This window comes from Chanos chanos, chromosome 4 (genome assembly GCF_902362185.1).
Source record: "Chanos chanos chromosome 4, fChaCha1.1, whole genome shotgun sequence".
Classification (NCBI taxonomy): domain Eukaryota; kingdom Metazoa; phylum Chordata; class Actinopteri; order Gonorynchiformes; family Chanidae; genus Chanos; species Chanos chanos.
In genome coordinates this window covers 41,770,437-41,791,139 of record NC_044498.1, presented here as the reverse complement: position 1 = coordinate 41,791,139, position 20,703 = coordinate 41,770,437, and the positions used below count along the sequence as shown (strand labels likewise).

At 39.3% G+C, this 20,703-nt stretch overlaps 3 protein-coding genes across 4 annotated transcripts; 2 read left to right on the top strand and 1 right to left on the bottom strand.

The window, feature by feature from the left end:
• Positions 1-3,392: 3,392 nt before the first annotated feature.
• Positions 3,393-5,174, top strand: acta1b (actin alpha 1, skeletal muscle b). 2 transcript variants are annotated; one of them, XM_030771080.1, is made up of 6 exons: positions 3,393-3,521; positions 3,749-3,944; positions 4,128-4,289; positions 4,441-4,632; positions 4,723-4,904; positions 5,031-5,174. In XM_030771080.1, exons 1-6 carry the CDS (start codon positions 3,393-3,395, stop codon positions 5,172-5,174), a joined length of 1,005 nt encoding a protein of 334 aa, XP_030626940.1. The 2 variants fall into 2 exon arrangements, with proteins under 2 accessions (XP_030626940.1, XP_030626939.1); XM_030771079.1 differs by having other exon boundaries at positions 3,620-3,944.
• A 2,468-nt stretch (positions 5,175-7,642) lies between these two features.
• Positions 7,643-9,662, top strand: ccsapb (centriole, cilia and spindle-associated protein b). Its single transcript, XM_030772333.1, has 3 exons — positions 7,643-7,994; positions 8,818-9,101; positions 9,483-9,662. Exons 1-3 carry the CDS (start codon positions 7,643-7,645, stop codon positions 9,660-9,662), a joined length of 816 nt encoding a protein of 271 aa, XP_030628193.1.
• Positions 9,663-12,690: 3,028 nt separating this feature from the next.
• rab4a (RAB4a, member RAS oncogene family) lies at positions 12,691-20,315 on the bottom strand. The gene is made up of 8 exons (XM_030771339.1): positions 20,250-20,315; positions 19,283-19,363; positions 19,035-19,149; positions 18,459-18,521; positions 17,553-17,707; positions 16,512-16,607; positions 16,034-16,178; positions 12,691-13,290 (listed from the first exon to the last, which is right to left on the bottom strand). The coding sequence occupies exons 1-7, from the start codon at positions 20,263-20,265 to the stop codon at positions 16,063-16,065; spliced, it is 642 nt and encodes a 213-aa protein (XP_030627199.1). The 5' UTR covers positions 20,266-20,315; the 3' UTR covers positions 12,691-13,290; positions 16,034-16,062.
• Positions 20,316-20,703: the final 388 nt, after the last annotated feature.

Here is a 20,703-nt window from a genome sequence, read left to right as displayed (position 1 = left end):
CGGTTAAGCTGCTTACCTCCTCTGGTGACAGCATTCCTACTCACTGCCCCCAAGAACACGGGGTCAACTGACAGACGACATCTGCTGGAAAAGAACGAAAAAAGGCTGCACCTGGGATAATAAACTACATAGGCCAAAAGAGACTATGATGACCAGTTTCACCAAGGACTAGCTTTACACCACTCACTGCATTCTAAGTGAAAGAAGAATAATCAACTTCATTTTCAGAGTCTGTATTTCAAACTGTTAGAGTCTCTGTTTAAAATATGTGATAATGTGATGCTCAGTCTCAATGCCTACTCAATCTTTTCTGTTGCTGTAGACCTAATACACTGTTACAAACTTATGAAGCGTGCTGCAGCTCATAGTAGTGTACAAGACACAGGAATAGAACAAAGGTGGGGGGGGGGGGGGGAGTAGAAAAGTAGAACCAACCTAAAATATATGTGAAATATATATAAATAATACGTATTTTACATGATCATATACATGCAAAGGATCACAGCCCAGACATGATATTGAATATTGAATGATTAAAATAATCCATTTGCCTAAAACAGCACAAACAATAATATTCCTTGCTTCTTAAAATTCCTACATTAAATGAAATGAAATTCTTAAAAATTTTTACAGCATTCGATGATGATTCATATTTAGTGTGCATACAAAGCAATGCTTCCACAATTTATGAGTCACGCCTGAGACACATGAGCCACAACAGAATAATCTATGGATTCACTTTGGAAGAGAAAGGGCTAGCGGCCACAGCAGTATTAGATGATAAACTATTAAACAATGATGTTCCAGATACAGAATGAGGCAAACTATGAAGTAAATTTCATTTAATACTGGGTAGTCACCACTGAAATTCTTTTTTAGGCCTTAAACTCTCCTAAAATCTAATAAAAGAACATCTTAACGACAGGGAATCAACGTGAACAAGTGTAAAGTGCTTCCATTCTTAGACAGCCTCTTTTTAAACTGTCATTCCCGTTGTTACTCTGGATAAAATTACTAAAAACTGATTGGAAATTGATTTCCCTGTATCACACAGCAACAAATCAAAACTCAAGACAGTAAAAGTATTTTTGTCAGATTGTCAAATACAGACAATCTAGACATAAAACTTTATATTAACCCCAGATTTAATAAATAAACCCAAGGGGTTTTTGCCATCAGATTTTGAAAGCCAACAATTTTTGTTTGAAAATAAATATATCAGTAGATTTAAAACAAGAATATGCCTGGTGGCGACAGAGATGTATGATTGTTTGTTGTGTGCATAGATTGACAACATGCTGGTTTATGATTTCGTCCAAGAGGAACATAAATAATGAGTCCAAAACAACACTGGGAGGTCCTTGATGTGAAATCATATATTTTGTCAAAAGACAACTGAATAGAATGGATATACATATTTATTCATTCAAAACAGAGTAATGCCAGAATGACCAGCCTAATTTTCTCTACCATGAAGGAGTATTGAGTGAACTATAGTATCAAAGACAGCAGTAACATGCTGAAGAATTATAAATGATTGCTATCAGTGCTTAGATCATGAACCATTTTGATTGTAAAGACTCTGTAATTAGTTGAGTCAACTGATTCATGTGGGGAAATATCAAATGTGGCCTGGTGTGTGTGTGGGTGTGTGTGTGTCTGTGTGCGCGTATATCATAATGACGGTTGTCTGCATTTTTTAAGTTGTGGTCTAGTTTCAACACTATTGAAAAAAAGAACATGTTGGCAAATTCCGAAAAACATTTTAGTGCCTGTTTTACACTTTAACAGTTTTATTTTCATTCTGGATGGGAGTCAAATATTGCAGATTCATGTTATGGTTGTATTTTTCAATGAGGCTCTGCGAAGATGTAGATTTTTTTTAAAAACAAAAGAAACTACCCCAGCCTCACGCACCGACAAATGTCATTTAATGTGTCCTTAATGATTATCTGGATTTCTTTCCTGCTCGTCCCTCGGAAATAGAAACTTAAACAAAGATGTTGATAAGTAAACACAAATCTCTCTGTAAATCAGAGGGACAAAAAGTCATACCTTGCTCAATTTTTTCTTTCGACCCTTAAAGGAGACAAAAATACAATGGATTTTGATGAACGGGAACAAATGTTCCTAACAAAGTAAGTACTTGTTAGACATCTTCAAGTTTGCATAAGTAGTATTCTACGCATTTCGTGCGAGACTGACTGAATGAAGGGATGGCACACACGCCACTTCGCTACCTTTCTGCAGGTGAAAGCCTCAGGTTTACAGTGACAGTCTCAGAGCCACCAACCTCGTCCATCGGTGGAAAACGTTTTCCAACATGCTAAAAGAATGACTTACATTGGAAAATCCGACAAGCAACCGTAGTAAGACGCACCATGTGGGAAGAAAGTGCTCAACAAATTGCCGCATCCCATATACGGCTTGAGTGCCATGGCTTAGAATCATGACTAACACGCCTTATATGGACAGTCATGCACACTTCGATACGGGGGAGACTGTCAGCTCGACTATGAGGTCCCCCTCGTTCACCCTTGAAGAGCCTAATATGGATGAAGGCTGGGAAAAATTCCAATGGAGTACATAGACGTCTTCAACGGTGGGCGAGGAGGAAAAAACTAAAGGCGATTGGTATATAAGGTACCCGAGGGTCGGTGACAAGCTGTAGCTGGACCCAGCAGCGGTTGAGTTCTGCACTCTGAGCTTCTTCTGAGAAGGCACCAGGAAAGGTAAGGACCCTGGGTTTCAACAAAACATGATAGATAGAGAGGCCTGACAGAGAAGCTGCCATAGTTGGTGTTTGTTTTACTCTTAATTAGCCGCATCATTCAATGACAAACTTCAAAATCAGATGTCATGTGGACATCTTAATTAAAATACTCCCTCCAAAGAATGACAATCCAAGTCATGTTATTATTTAACAACACGGAAAAACTTAAACAAACGGATAATTAATATTTTCTCCAGACATTTCAGTTACACTGCATAAATGCCAAGACAGACAAAAAATATCATTCGGAGCTGTAATAAATAAAATGTTAATAGTTATTATTCATTTCCAAATTGTGTAGTCTTAACAATATGACTGAAATTCTAACCCACTATTTTAAGACTGTGAGTAGACCAATAATAAAATGAACATTGTGTTCAAGAATACGGCCAGTTGTTTATCTTATGGTGGCGTGAGTTCACAAACATAATTGTTGTAAAGCCCATCGAGGCTTAATTACTCTTAATAACATCGTTTATTTCATTTGTTAAAGCGTCTCTGTGCTCCACACATTATGTCTAAGAATACGGCGTGTGTTTGGTAGAATTACGTCAAGTTACTTCACTGTAGTTGTAACGAACCACCTGTTGAATAATTCTTGTTTTCAGAGCCCATCAAGATGTGTGACGACGACGAGACTACCGCTTTGGTGTGCGACAACGGTTCAGGTCTGGTGAAGGCTGGCTTCGCCGGTGATGACGCCCCCAGGGCTGTCTTCCCCTCTATCGTTGGTCGCCCTCGTCACCAGGTATGTAGATATGGCTCAGACATGCAGTCTAAGAACAAAGTCGTTTTACATAACGTTCCACGACTGCGACATGTTAATCCATATTTTCCCTCTCCCAGGGTGTCATGGTGGGTATGGGTCAGAAGGATTCCTACGTAGGAGATGAAGCTCAGAGCAAGAGGGGTATCCTCACTCTGAAGTACCCCATCGAGCATGGTATCATTACCAACTGGGACGATATGGAGAAGATCTGGCACCACACCTTCTACAACGAGCTGCGTGTTGCCCCTGAGGAGCACCCTACCCTCCTGACTGAGGCTCCCCTGAACCCCAAGGCTAACCGTGAGAAGATGACCCAGATCATGTTCGAGACCTTCAACGTCCCAGCCATGTATGTGGCCATCCAGGCTGTGCTGTCCCTGTACGCTTCCGGTCGTACCACTGGTAAGACACAGCGCGCACTTTAATGAGCGTTTGAGCGTTACCAGTACCAGATAGGAAAACTTTTATAACTGGATAAGTTCCAGTTCCAATAACATTTGCATTATTTTATGCATTGTGACACAAATACACATATTCTTTTGCGACCGTCGGGGGGGCGACTTAACACGTTTTACTGTACTTAAGGTATTGTGCTGGACTCTGGTGATGGTGTCACCCACAACGTCCCCATCTATGAGGGTTACGCCCTGCCCCATGCCATCATGCGTCTGGATCTGGCTGGTCGCGATCTGACCGACTACCTCATGAAGATCCTGACTGAGCGTGGCTACTCTTTTGTCACAACTGGTAAGGTTTCCCACGTTATGTGAAGTATGCGATATGCTCTGCGCACACACCCTACTGTCACCAACAGCTATGGAAACATCTTGCGCCAGGTGCAATAGCAACTCGCGTCTCACTTACCATGGATAGTAAACTCTATACTTCACTTTTGCAGCCGAGCGTGAGATTGTCCGTGACATCAAGGAGAAGTTGTGCTATGTGGCTCTGGACTTCGAAAACGAGATGGCCACCGCTGCCTCCTCCTCCTCCCTGGAGAAGAGCTATGAGCTTCCCGACGGCCAGGTCATCACCATTGGTAACGAGCGTTTCCGTTGCCCAGAGACTCTCTTCCAGCCCTCTTTCATTGGTGCGTAAAACGACGAATTCCACGTAACGCAAATTGTGTCGATTTACAAGGTGTGCATTTCAAGCAGTGAGATTTATTTTACCTGAACAGGTATGGAGTCTGCTGGTATTCACGAGACTGCCTACAACAGCATCATGAAGTGCGACATTGACATCAGGAAGGACCTGTATGCCAACAATGTCCTGTCTGGTGGTACCACTATGTACCCTGGTATTGCTGACCGTATGCAGAAGGAGATCACTGCCTTGGCCCCCAGCACAATGAAGATCAAGGTAACGATCTTTTAAACGACTTTCTTTAAACGACTTTTTAGCGAAGTTCTTCGCAGTCAAAACATGAAAGGTACAGTCACTAAATTAGTTAATGTCTAATAAGTGTTCTTTTGCGTCTTATTTCAGATCATTGCCCCACCTGAGCGTAAGTACTCTGTATGGATCGGTGGCTCCATCTTGGCTTCCCTGTCCACCTTCCAGCAGATGTGGATCAGCAAGCAGGAATACGATGAAGCAGGCCCAAGCATTGTCCACCGCAAATGCTTCTAAACTCATCGTTGTCAGTATTTGCGTCTACTTGCCATGAGGCGCGAAATAATGGAACACACTGTTGTCAAGGGACAGTCCTGGTGCGAAGTTACATTGTAACAATGTGTTACAACGTGCTACAAAAATGAACCTCAAAAATCACAAGATCGACATGCCACGTTACCCAACATGAGAATGTAAAATGTACATACATATTAATTTATTAAAGTCCATTATTTGGTATTTTTGAGATGTGTCTGTGGTGTGTGTATTGCATGGACATGCTATGACATTAGTTTCATTTGACGCATACCATTTACTTTCTTTGCGGTTTACTGTAAAGGAAAACACAATGGGCTTCACCCGAACTACACTCTAGCAGTTTTCATATTAGGAATATTTGTCAGTTTCATGATACATTCACAAATTTCAAAGCAACTCTGCTATAAAGTTCAGGTACCCAATAACACAGCTTTAAGCGTCAATCGTGTTTTCACCCTGGCGCTCTTTAAGAGCTTTACAGTCCAAAATTCTTGTGGCATGTACCTCTATCTCAAGGGGGAACATTCCATACAATTAATTCAGAATTGTCGATGACGAACGCAGCACAGCTAATTCATCCACTAACAGCCTCCAAAGTCATCCACGCCTCTACTGACATGAAGAAGTACTATTTATGCTGCAGATGTTCGGTGGAGACAAGATCAGTGGAAACCGAAACAGAACTGAACAGTTTCATGACTGAAGTACGACAAGATATGTCGCACATAAGTCACCCTTGTTGGCTGTAGAGCATACACACTCGCATTTGCCGAGCCCTTTCACACAGGTGCCAGCAGCAGCTAACATCCGTTGGCTTTAGTCCACCGCTCTCTTTGAGGCAAGTAGTGTCCCTTAATTAATTTCTATCTGTTTCACTTCCTATACTGTGCTCAACTTAAGAGGGATGGAAACTGATATCCACACTCGATTTGACTGGAATGTGCTTAGTCCGCTTCTCCGTTTAGATGTAACTGGACTCACTACGAAGACATGGATTATATTCCACTCTAGTCGGTCATTCAAGTTGGGGGTATAAGGGAATAGTAACGTGTTTGTTTGGAATCTGCAAACGAGATATAGTGAGTCTACATGCATCGATCTGTGTGTTTAATAAAATTACAGCGTTGTTTTTTTCAGTAAATTCTGGCAAAACTCTTTATATTACATCAAGTTACATGATTCTACAATGTATGCAACATCATGATCTCCCGGCTAATCAATCCTAAGTAAGTTGCATGTGTTTTTATTACTGTAATTCCACAAAACAAAGTTCTACTCAAAACACAAAGAAGAATCAGAACTGTATACAAAACGCTATCATAATGTAACTTTCATTCTCTGTGCTTTCGACGAAATTGCACTGAGGAGAAACGTTACAATTGTAGCCTATGTCTAAATAGAGCGTATTTTGGTCCCAGTGAGCGCAACTGCAACCTGGTGTCGCTTCAAACCTTTCACCAATGGGAGGAGCTTAAAGGAAAGTACTCGATGCTTGGTTAAAGATCCACTAGGCATGAAGAAAATCCCCCTCCGTTCTTATGCGATTCCGTTTGTAAATCGTACCTGTAAGTAGCCAAACTGTGGTCTGTAATACTTAAACATGTGACGGACTACATTTAACATAACTGTCACGACGTCGTGTATTTGTAGAGTAATGTAGGCAACTCTAAAGTAATGGCGGATCTGTCTGTAGACTATTGGTAAGCGAAACCTAGATAAATCGCCCAAACCCGATAATGATATTCAGATATGATTGATATTACGGACATTCAAACTCCCACAGCGTGCTTCCAACAGCTTTTTTTTTTCAGCACATGATTTTAGTTCCATAGCTGCACATACGAAAAGCAGCCTTTCCTCAATAATCTTTTAAGCAGGGTACTGTGGACGGACAAGGTGACAATTAAAAAGGTAGATTATCGTTCAACATCTCGTCGACACGCATCTGTGGTTTGTTGGTTATCTTAAATTGCCTGTTAAAAAACAAGGCGTAACTTTACTAATCCAATACGCGTTGCATTTAAGCAAATAATCCAAGCGATTCAAAGATGATGAATGACGCCATGTCTGTAGTAGGCGGATACAGAGGGTGTGGTAGAGGTCCGCCATGCTTAGCTGTTCAGCGATTGGTTTCTTCTCCAGCAAGCGCTCGAAACTCCTGCTTCTGTTTTGGTTTAAATGTCTGGCGGGATGACTGACAGAAATGAACAGAAGAAACCTAAATTCAATCAGAAATGGTTATTTAATATTGTTATGACAGAATGTCTGGTCGTTGGTTTGTAACGTGGCAATTTGTTTACAAGAAAGTTTAGCACGCGTTACAGAAAAGCACATTTAATTCCAGTTGTTATGTGACGACTAATGTTTTTACCCATTAATTTTTTCCACATTTTTAATGTGTTCGTTGGCAGCGTGAATCAGTTGTGGACCATATCAGCATCAGAAAAATGGTGACAAAGCGGATTAGGTCGGAATACATGAAGAAGTTCAAGGATCCTAAATGGGAAACATACGCAAAATGTTATGAGGAATTGCTGAAATACAGACTAACGCGAAGACTGTTAGAGCAAACCCACAATCCTTGGTTTTGGGAAGGAGGCGGCAGTGACACGGAGTCAAGCGGTAAATCAACTCCTCTCGGTAGGAATAAGGTTGAACCTTTGAGGTCCAAGGACGACACACCTCCACGACATGCCAAGGAGACTGAATCACCAGCAGGAATACCGAACACTGCACCCGAAGTAAATGCAGGCGAGCGCGAGGTGGAGGTCGCAGCTCCGGCAACATGTTCAGTCATAGGTAACAAACAACAACAAAACAGAATGTTTCAAGTATGTTTTTATTCTATGGGGCAGCTTTCCCCCCGTATTATGTCGTTTAAAGTCTGATATACAGATACAAACGCATCTGCTTTTGTCCTCGAACCCCCACATATTCAGGGGGATCGCACGACATATGCCTCTGGGTACACAGAGCTACATTACAAATGGATGTTACAGATGTAAATTGTACTTGACCGTGGCAAGGTCTAGTCACGTTCAAGGCCAGGATAAATCAAATGTTACATCTGCGTGATGGGTTGAGCAAGTTGACAGTTGTACCATATCATGTTTTCATCATCACAAGTAACTAGAAAGTATATAATCCTACTAAGCCTCTCTGAACATAATCTCTAGGTTGGATTTTTTTAAGATAAAGCCGATTAGTGTCCTATTTGGGAAAAAAGTTGGTGGTGATATTGTCAAAGATATGTCTTTGTTATATACTCTATCACATTTTGGAAGCCTTTTTGAAAAGACTTCGTGTCTTCCACTAATTAATAAATTAAAAGGCTCTATACAGATTGTGAGGCCAAATGGTTATTCCTAAACTTACAGAATTGTAACTTTTACAGTATTACCAACATGTAAGGTCAGTGTTCGATAAACATCTAGGAGTAACACAATGCCCTTTACAACACTAGATTTTGAACTCAGATAGTAGATAAAAGGAATTAGTGGGGACTATTTTAGTGGGGAGAGATAAAAAAAAAGCAAAAGCACTTAGAAATGTAGTTGAAATCTTAGCTATTACTCTAGAATGCTGTATAAAATGAATGACATTTCATATCAACATGGACCAGCTCCTGAAGGTCCTGAGCCAGATAACCAGGAGAGGGGAGAGGAGACAAACAGAGAGGAGCCATTAATCACTGACCCAGAGACCGAGCCCAGTTCCCAGAGCAAGCCAAAGAGTAAACCTCGCCATTCCCGAAAGCCAAGCAGACTAAAGGCCCATGTTCATACAATCAAGGACACTGACAAAGAGAACAGACATCCCTTTGCCTTGTATGGTTCAGGTGAAAGACAGGCAGACATGGCGTCTAAAAAGACCCACAATGTATGCCCAGCTGCATCTACCAGTGAGGTGAGTTAAAAAAAAAAAAACAATATTGCTGTTCACAACATTTTTGGACTGTTCTTACTAAAGTTTAGTGATAGAACTTAAAAAGGTATTTATGTGGTAATCTCTGGCTCTTGCATTTAGGATTTACCTACAATTACCCACGAATATAATGTAATGATTTACAGATTAGATTGCATAGTTGTACTGTTGTTATGATTTTGCAGTGTTCTTTCAGTGTTGTTATGATTAAGCTCTTAGGTCCATTAGTGTTCTTTAAGTTCATGAGTGCTGCGTTTTGTTGAAGTTATAGGGCAAAACAGTTACTCCTCTAAGTGTATGGAATAGACATGACTGATCCATCAGTTTAATTTTACATATGAGACATTTTGTTTTAACATACAGATACATGAGTCGGCATTGCGTGCAAAAACCAGAAGAGAGGTGGAGAAGCAGATGAAGAGAACTGATAAAAGACAGCCACGGTCTGTCGACCGAGAGAAAATGAATAGGACCAAGCTTGTTTCAGAGTATGACCCCTGGATGACTGAATATATGCGCTGCTTTTCAGCCAGGTCTGAGTGAGAACAGTGCAAAGACACAGGTAAATCAAAATAGGTAAATATGTCAAGTCACACCGACTTAGCTTTTGGAGATTTCCATGACTTGCTGTTACGGACAATGGACTTATTGTCGTCAAGGACAATGTTACATTTTTCAGTGCTTTGACTGAGATATAATTGATGATATTTTACTGGCTCCCTGTTAAACATAATTTAATAGCATAGATTTAATAACTGTGCAATTATTCTGCCTCACAACTGACATGGCCACTGCTCATTGGTCAGTCATAAGACCAGAACCAAAATATGCAATGGAATCTCTATTTAGTAAGAAAACAGAACAAAAACATGACAGAAGGAATGGAATTTATTCTGTCTGAAAATAATTTAAAGTTCATCTTACGCCATAACACTGAAACACATGATGTTTTTAATCATGAATTTTCCATGAAGGAATCTAAAATATATTTTGGTGTAATCCTCCAATATTTTTATTGTTAAATTTTGAATTTTTAAAAGTCCAGAAACTACTTTAACGTCCAGTTGTGAAATGACTGCAACACAAAATATTTTTGCTTTATAACTTGAAATAACTTTCCTGTAAATTGACGTTTCATTTAAATGTACATATTTTATCCAGGGTTAGTGCATTTGTTTAATTTTCTGTATGATTATAATAAGTAGTAAATTTAAACTGCTTGTTGATATAGTGGTTTCAGAAGTTGTTAATCTATTTCCTGTCACCTAGATATTTAAAATTCAGTTTACTTTAAAAATTACCATGGGTCCTTTCCAGTGAACTGTCTACAGAGTATACTATGGGCACAATTTATTCCAAAATTTAAATACATTTTCTGTTGTATCCCTTTCGTCCATTCTACTTCATTACGTATACACAGAATAATAAGTGTATTCATGATAATAAGTGGCCAAAACCAAGTAATCTCCTTGAATCCTTTTTTTGTTGTTGTTGTTGTTGCTGATATTTTTTGTTAACTGCTGCAAACTAATGCTGTAAGTATTTCAATATTAAGCACAGGATAACAGAAGTTAAAGTAAAATTTTGAACTGCAAGGTTGAAGCAGCAGATCCATAACTGCCCTTATTAGTAGACATACTAATTTCACCTCTGAGTGTTCACTTTTTTCAGGTATTATTTCATCACAACATTCCTATTTACTAAAATTATGAGAAATCACCAATGAAAATTTAAAGATACTATGAATATTTTATAAGAAATGGGACGTATTTTCACAAGTATGTATGTATATTTTCAAATGAAGTGTTTGGCATTAGTTTTGGTAATCTTAAAGTGTATCATAATGTTTGTATTATGATGATTATAAAGCCATATTATTGCTTCCGAGCCTCTTAAAGCATTAGGGTAATGATCTCGTCTCCGTCTGTTTTATTACCAGGGGATTTTGGTTTGAAGGGTGTTTACATTATGTTTAAGTGCTTGGAAAGTCGCCTGCTAAACTTGAGATCTGTATTTGATTGTGTAACTGAACTGTTGCCTAGTACAGAAAGCATTTGGCTGCTTAGCAAAATGTGATAGTGTTTTTAAGCGTTAAAACTCTGTGAGGTGTTTTTGTTGAAAGAAATAGGTAAATAACTTAAGTTCAGACGAAGAATATGGTTGTTCATAAATGTGGTGTTAACCTGCTGTCATGGAAAGTGCAACCATGATATGTATCTTTTTCTTTGTCAAAATAAAAAACTGAAACATAATGTTTTGGTAAATTTATTCTATCAAATACATGATCTCTGCTGGGAAATGGCTTCAGTCAGGAATATAACATCTCAGATCAGCCTTTCATTTGGGGAAAAAAAATAAAACCATCAGGAGCAACAAAGTTATTGCAGATCCTTTTTCATGAAGTCACATCAAATTAGTCTTTTTCCTGCTTCACATTAAACACGAACCATGCCTCAGTAGACATCACAAGTAATCATGCTTTCTTAAGTAATTTCTCTAAACAATGAGGAAAAAAAAAACCATATCACAACTAATTTAAAAATATTTTTGAGACTAAAAACAGTTTTGGGATAGCTTTTGGCTGAGGCTAAATTTAGAAGTCCTTCCATATGTAACAAACGGGGCTGATTTAGGATTGCACTAGTGCTTCAGAGTACAGTAATGTCTCTTCACACATTATACTTACTATGCAGTTATATAAATTAAATGACCTTTTAACACTGACATTAGGTTTCATTGTCAAAATGAACCATATTGATCCATGGAAATAAATTCTCAATCAGAGGTGTAAGAGCACAAGGGGATCCAATATTTCAAAACAAAACAAAACAAAACAAAAAAAACGTAAAACATTCCTTGAGTTAACTCCAGTGCTCAGGGTGCGAGATTCTTTCATGCAAATATGATTATGCCACATAAAGCCCATTGTAATTTTTGTTACATTGAACATTTCAATGATCGAATCATATGCAATTATTTCATTACATTCAAAACATTAATTAAGAGGGTATGTTAAGTATGACATAGATATGCTGTCTATATATTAAGGGATGCTAAATACGAAAAAGAGCAAAATACTGATATTTTTTCAATTGAAAAAGGACTAAAGACAGGGCTGATGTGGTTTAGAGTTCTGGTGTAAGGTTCATCTGAAAAGTACAGAAAAGGAACTGCTTCTTCAGACAGAGGGCATTAAATATGTTTGTACATTTACTGGTTTGGAGAACAATTTCAACCAACTGTCATTCCACACAAATGTTTCTTGTAAGAGATAAACTTCTATTTTTATATGTGCGTACACTGTGTTGCTCAGTGTAAAATGAATAATCAAAGACTGATCATTTTCTTTTTTCTTATTATGCAGAAGCTAAATATTCACCGAGTAAGTTGCCCAAAGGTGGTCCATTGTTTCCAAATTCTGATTTTGAACAACAATAAAACATAAAGCATTATTTATGCATTGAACAATGCATATTTTTGTGCACATGAACATTAAACTATGGTATACCTGTGCCAAGTGAAGGCAGTCACTTCCTAAATCAAGATATCCCACTGTTTCAAACAACACAAATTGTCTGACTGTTTTTCAGAGCATAAATATTAAAAAGCATATGATAATGCCAGAAGCAAACAGCTCATTGGTCTGTCTGAAAATGACAGAAAGCACGATATACGTCACTGATAAGCGAGGTGCAGCCCACCATTATTTGAAGGTAACGCAAAGTACAGCATCTGATTAAACTGTTAAACTTTCCTCAGGTAGTGGCGAAAATGTTCCGGTAACACGGTCTGTACTACATGCTCCAAGGTCCTCATACCATTTCTATATTCGGGATTTACACGTCAAGACAAAATGAGGAGAAAGGATTGATCAGTGGTTTTAGTAATGAGGGTAAGGCGGTTGAAAAATGAAACGGTAAAGCTTTAACCATCCTCAGAGCTTCTGGGTAGAGCAGGTCAGACAAACATCCTGGGCTCAGCCTGAAGGGACAACAAACTGTTCCGTAGCATTCTGGGAGGTGAGCCAGACCTTTGCGGAGTGGCCTCCCTGGGTCTCTCTGAAGGTTTTATCCAAATGGAAGTCAAAGGGAGGTCAAGGAAGAGTTGCTCCTCCTCACAGAGCCCAGCGTTGCGTTCCCTATACACGTCCTCTTTGTCTTTACAAGTCCACCTGGGGACCGGGTACAGACATAGAGAGTTTGTCATTCCCAAGTACAGGAAAAAAAAACAGTGGTTTCATGTACATTTGCAGCGCAAATGGAAAAAAAAAAAAAAAAAAAAGATACTTTGACTTTTATTTTGAAAAGTTCCCTTGACTCTTTTTTTTCTTGTCAGGCGATAAATAGACTTTGTGTTTCAAATCTGGAATGGTATACAGATCTGCCTATAACAACATTTTATGACTGCATAAATACAGATTCCAATATAAACCCAACATCATTTTAGCAAACATTTTTATTGAACCTCAGTGCTCCTGCCGCTCCAGTGTTACAAGGAATCGGAAAGGGTGACTTTTAAATTAAAATCTCAATCTGGAAAAGATAATATGTCGCTGATATGAAGGGTCTCAATATTGGAGCCAGAAGTAGAAGTCTGAGTCCAGGGCATTCAATGTCACATTACCACTTACAAAGGGGACATAAACTGAGCGACGTTATGTGAGCCATTGAAGAGGCCGAAGGAACGGTGAGGTCTATACTATCCATCCCACCCTTTCATAAGTGTGCTATGTTACACAACGCAATCCAGCTGGAATCAAATAAAAAAAAAAAGATCCCCCAAAAAATCCCAAAATAACTGGAACATTTTACAGAACGCTTACACTTACTGAGTATTTCATGCCTCTCATTTTCAAGCTCACAGCCATGTACACAAGTTGTTCATATTTGACAAACTGTCTATGAGCCCTCTGTCTTCACACATACACACACACACACACACACACTTCAGCCCTCTATTTATGTCTCTCATGCCTGTGCAGCCAAATAAGGCACTTCAGAAAACCTGTCTAAGGTTCTGGGAGAGGCACAGCATGTCTAGAGTTAAATATACCCACTGCTTTGTGCTTTTTTCAGGGACTGTGCTGTGTGTGTGGAGGATCAAACTGATAAGTTTGAAGAGCAGAGCATTTGCTCTCCCCTACATTGCAGGCAAGTAAAAGTGTGTGTCCGTGCGTCTATGTGTGCCTGGATTCGTGTTTGTTTTGAAGGGAGGGGTTTGGTGACGGCAAGATTTGCTGTGTCATCGCTTAACAAGCATGTGGTATCTAACTTGAGCTGGCCTGAGGTGTGAGGGCGTGAAAAAAAAATAGCTCCCCAATCTTAAAGTGTGCCTCTCCCTCTCCAGGAATACCAAATACAATGCAGACATTTGAAAGTGTCCTCTAATCTACAGACAAGTGGATGAATTGGCCATTATAATCCACGGAAATATCTCAGGAAGTAAGCGTCCCGAGAAAGAGACTTCTGATGAAGATGCCATGGTGTAGAATTGAACAGACTAAACCAAAAGGGCTTTCAGGGCTGTGACAATTCAAGTGAAATAATAAAACATGTAGTATTTTGTGAGAATTATAGAAAGCTCACGGAGGATCCTTATTCACGTGCCAGCACAGACTGGCATCTATTTTTGCTATATTTAAAAAAAGAGGACTGTATTTAATAAACAGCACTTGGTCCAACATCTTTATTGTACATTGAAAATATAGGCCCTGTTGTAATTCGCAAAACTAAAATTGAGTTCAAATTGAATCTGCATGCACATGTGTGGATGAAGTTCAACCTCCAGGCTTAAGGTGAACTTTTGGAAATGACCAGCTTTAGCTGTGAGCACAGTCCGCACTTTACCAAAACCTAAAGTGAAGTTAAAGCTTAAACCTCGATTTTAATCAAGTTCATTTCTTTTTCGTCAGATGACTACACGGGCATTAACCTTTAGATTCCTCACACATCAGAACAACACAAATAACGTTTTGGACATCCGAGCCAAAAAAGATTCACTCTATTTTCTAACTGCACATGGGCAGCAGAGTAGATAGTGATCTCTAGGTGTAGAGGAGGAGTGCTGGAGGGCTGGTGTGATCTGCGGCTGAAAGAGACTTGTGGCTGGTGTGATCTGCGGCTGAAAGAGACTTGTGCAGGTCTCGGCCAGAGACACACAGCTGCTGTAAGAAACAACCACTAGCAGAACCGCTCGACCTCAGGATTCTCGGCTGTGCAACCCTGACAGATTAAACTCCCATTTCAAGTCAGTATAAAAATCTCACTTCCTTTGCTACTGATTTTGAACACTTATAAAAAAATTACATGCTCCTCTTGTTATCATGTAAGAAATTTGGATTCATGTAATTGTCTTTTCTCTTTCTCCTCGGTGCAGTTTGACTGACACTGTGATAATTGTTCATATCTGCGATGGTAATAACCATCTGTCAACAAAGGTGGCATTCCAGTGACTAGATGATGAGAACAAATCGCTGCTTTCTTTATATTTTTTGGTGGCACATTAAGTTTATTTTTTATTAATCCACACTTTTGTGAGTAATTTTGGCAGAGTATGTAATTACCTTGGAATGCTTCTCTTTGACATTTATATTCATTTTTTCAGTCACCTACATTTGCTACTTCAACTGTGGTTCTGTGTTGTTCACTTGGATCACTGTAAATCTTCCTTAATAAATGCTTCCCTTTTTGATGTGACCTAATTTAGTCCTGGTCATTTCTAGTGCAATATTGTTAACCGTTGTTAGCTCCTGGGTTATTGTGCAACACTGGGAGGATTCTGGGTGGCATAACAACAGTATTTTGATATGGGAGAGTCCAAAAATAATGAGGATTAAGTTCTGAGTACCAGAAGAAAACACAGTCAAGACCTACAACAGACGATTATAAAGATATCAATGAATGTCCACCCTTTACCTTGGTTCTCAGCTCTCCAAGTATGGCCTTTAACAACCGCACTCCTGCACACTCTCAGCCTGGGCCCTGCGAGGTGACCGCAGCTGCCGGAGCGCTGCGTCACCGTACTGGATCCCAGAACCCATCCGCTCAGGGTCCAGCTCACCTAGAAAACAGCACAGCAGAAGCAAAAACATAATCAGAAGCAACTGATCACTAACCACAGCCTTTTAAGAGACATTATACACATATAGATACTTGTGCATTCCAAGGGTGGAAGTCCAATTAATATGAAGAATATTCAAGTACTGAAAAGCCATTACACTTTTATTGAATATTCTCAGTTAACTGGCAGCCAGCTTATTCTGGACTAGCTGCATACTGTGAAACTTATGCGTGTAAAATCTGAAAAGTGAATGAATGAATGAAAAAATGAACAAAAACACTTTTAATGTGTTGACATCCTTAAAATTTGAAGGCCACGAAAGGCAAGTGATACCTGATTCTATCTTGTTGAGGATCTTCCGAGCACACTGCACAAAAGCTTCCTCCACATTCTCTCCTGTCAGTGCACTGGTCTCCAGAAACATGAGCTCTGAAATCCCATACATCAAAACACCAATTCACATCTTGCCATTAAATCAAATATTTTTGCAGCAGTAAAGGCGAAGCAGTCACGTAGGTCTGCTTGGTCAAAGTTTATAATGCCTTTCCATTCAGATAGCCAACCCAGAAATCACAGAACACATTTAAATGAAATGGCACAATCAGCAGTTCAATTGGCAGTTCAGAATTTAGTCAACATCGCTGAAGCTGAACATAACAAAACAGAATTAAGCTTTATATCTAGAATTCAGAATTGTGTCCGAGATGTGCTGTGTTAGTAAACTGTTTGTGTAAGATGAAGAAAATGCAGTTGTCAAGCAATGGTCAAGCATTCATTCACAACTTTTCGTGTAATTAAAAAAGGAGGTCTCTGGCTTCACAGGGGGCTGGAGCCAGGGCATGCTAGTCCAGCGCTAGTACTATGGTTGTAATGTGAGGAGAAGATTTATGGGATCATGGGTAACCAGAATTCAAAATCAAAGTGATAAAAGGGAAAACTGAGATGAAAACCGGAAAAGATTAACAGTTCTGATAAACAGAATGAAGACTGGTACTGTACTGATCCACCAAATCTTGTAAAGACATGATTGTTCTAGAAAAAAAATAAATAAATAAAGCTCTTCCTACACAGTAGTGCTCCAGAGGAAGATTGAGTTTCCCTCACTTATTTAGGAGTGTACGCTTCCTATGGGAATACTCAGGCTCTCTTAAGATCCTACAGTGACCTCTTGTGTACAACGAGAGTAAAAACCCACACAGCTTTTAACACAAGTGCTTCTCATCTCCTACAACCCCCCCCCCAATACTAATAAATAAAAAAAAATACTAATGCAGATCACTCATGCTTGTCACATTTATATACTGTGCTATTAACAATGACGCCCACACCCTGAATGCTGCAGCTCATGCTTATTGTTATGCCCATCAGACACACCGTTCTCCTGAGCAAAACGCGACGCCTCCAGGAAGGTGACCTCTCTGTCGGCATCCAGGTCTTTCTTATTCCCACACAGGATGATAACGATGTTTTGACTGGCCAGCATCCTGGCGTCGGTTAGCCAGTTTGTCAGAGCATTGTAAGTCTCCCGGCTGAGGGAAACAGGGAGAGTGAGACAGGCATGTGAAAGCCAGTGCAATATAATCCAATAATACTTTAAATTTGTGAAGTCAAGTTCATTTCATGCTTATCGTGAAGGGATGTTCGTTTCAACAGGACTCCAATAAAATCATTCATAAATCGTATGTGGAGGTAAATGAGTGAATGAAATTTGAGAGAATGAAAAAGCTGTACATAGAAAGAGATTTGAAGGAGCATTTCTTTATAATCTAAATGTTCTGCAATGTATGTTCTCCCTCTCTATGTGGACAAACACAGTGGCCTGAGAAAAGAACTGATGTTACAAAGGAGAGACATAGTACTGCCCTTTCTGAAGTCAAACGAATGATTATGACACCGTCTTCAGTGAACAAAGACGTAACACAAACCGATAAGCCAGAAATTTCATTTATTCTACACTGAATTTCCAATAAAATTCCTTACACTGCACATGGGTCTCATATTATGTCAATGTAATGAAACAGTTATGTCTGCCTATCTATGATAGCCTACAATAATTAATGCTTACAAGATAGAAGGTCACAGAAAATAGATGCATTGAATCTGATATCCACAGAAGACAGACGAAAAAGAACAAACAAAAAAACAGACCAATGATGAAGGACAGAATAAATATTTCATATTTATCTACGTGTGGACTACCATAGACCATATTTTGCTCTGTCTAGTAAAATGTATCTACCTTATGTTATACGCAAGTTCTTTACATAACAAAATACTTACCTTGTTATATCGTACACAAGCAAAGCTCCAGCTGCCCCTCTGTAGTAACTCCGTGTCACAGACCTGTGCAATCAAACAAACATTGCCTGATTGTTACAAAGGTGCGGGTGGTACTATTCAAACACAGCACGACTGCATCATCTTCAAACCTGTAACAACATCTTATCTACAGAGATGTGTTTTCTCACTGTAGAACATTTACTCAGAATTATTTTCAGCTGCAGCAAGTAATTAAAATGTAGCAGGTGGGTATTCAATAAGCAGTTCACTTCTGCACCATCAACTCCCTCAGATCCACTAAACCTCTGGAAAGGTCATTCTTGGGGATGTTAATTTCAAAATGCTGCCCAAGCCAAAAGTATTCTGATAGCTACGCTCGTGCAGCAACTTCACGTAAGTGGAATGTTAGTCACTCATTGTCCAAAGAACCGAGTATCTAGCCAGTTTTATAGTCAATGCCTCAACCACTATAAATGACCACATATTCTAGTAACCAGAGGCTTGAAATGGTTGATCAAATAAGAAAGACAGGTCATTACACAAAGTTAAACAGTTACTTGATGAAACGCAACACACCTGAATCTTTCCTGACCTGCCGTGTCCCATATCTGGAGCTTGACAAACTTGTTTACCACATTGATGATCTTCGAACCAAACTCGACACCAATTGTGTGATTTGAGTCATCCTTGACTGGGAATAAGAGAAGGCAATGTTGACAAGCATTCATGGGATCAATCAAATCGAATGTGGTTAGTTCTGCTTGTTAATTTGGTTTTGGAACATAAGCTTAGATATCATTGGAGGGATGAAGAGCATAACGTACATCTCTTTTCAATGAACTGGTGAAGAAGGCATGATTTTCCGGTTCCTGCGTTCCCAATGACCAAGAACTTAAACAGGAAATCTGTGAACAAAGTTTCATGGCCATAACATTGAACCAAATATCACCATAAGTACTTACATGACGCAAATGGGTTTGGGAGAGTTGTTTTCCAATTTTCCTACCCTGTTAGCTCTCAGAAATGCACACTAGTGCTCTAGCCCAGCACTGCCAATACTGTTTCAACTAATTAACTAATCAAGTTATTGATCAGGTCTGGTGCTGAATAAAGACTTAAGTGTTTTTAATATGTTTGGCAGTAACGTGTGTCTGTCTATCTATCTATCCGTCTACCTATGATTTGTTTATTTAGCCTGTTTCTCGAATCTGTGTGACACTGCCTCTCTCGTATAATACAAAAGTGATTTTTTGCTACTTGATCATATATGCTGAACTACTATCCGACAGGAGGCGTCTCCTTCACTGGGTAAACTGTTGTCCAGAATGATGCGTCAACCCAATGCAATTTTCATCATGGTTGTTGGACATAATAGCTTGATTTGCCCTGCAGTAAATTTTCCAAATTATTATCCACCATGGATATGCACCTTGCACCTGTCACGTTAAATAAAAAAGCACATGTATATTCGTAAAATGACTGTTGTGCGATAAACAAACATGCTATTAAGCCATAAAAATTAGTGTATTTCTTATGTTATCTCTACAGCACACTCCCTTTGCTCATAAAATGCATATTGCAAATAAAAGCCAGCAAACATTTACGCCTCCTCTCAAGTAAGCAAAAATTTACCCTTGGACATGAGTGTATTTATTTAATGTTTCATAGGCGGCACAGCGGACTTGGCTACGAATCTGATGAGATAACGTTACTTGAACACCTGCTAAAATCAGTGCTACATCGGTCGAACAAACGGCAGTAGGACATGTAAACGAGATTTTTCCCCCCTACCGTATGTTTCAGACATGGTTGGCCTTCAATCTTTTCAGCCTCTCCTCTTTTTCTCTTGAGGCAGTCGAAAAGGATATTAAATAGGGGGAAATCCCAAACACATACAGTCTATCGCGCTGGACTTCTCATACAACTTCCTGTCCAGATTTCAACATAAAAGCCCTTGATACAGAGAAAAGCTTAGCTCACTGGTTTACATCGTAAAATAGCCTGTCAACGGGGAGAGGCACCCTTGATTATGTAGTAAAAGTGAAGTTTCATAGAGACGACTTTAATGTTAGACGTGGTTTCTATGAATCATTGTTGCATGAAATCTGCCTTGATTTTTTTACAAACGACTGTCAGGTCCTGTTATCATGGGCGGCCTTCGAGTACAAATAGGTATCTTGAAGCTACACTTAGGCTAAGGATTCAAGGTGTTTAGATTGCTCTTAAGGCGTTATTCATTGCTCTG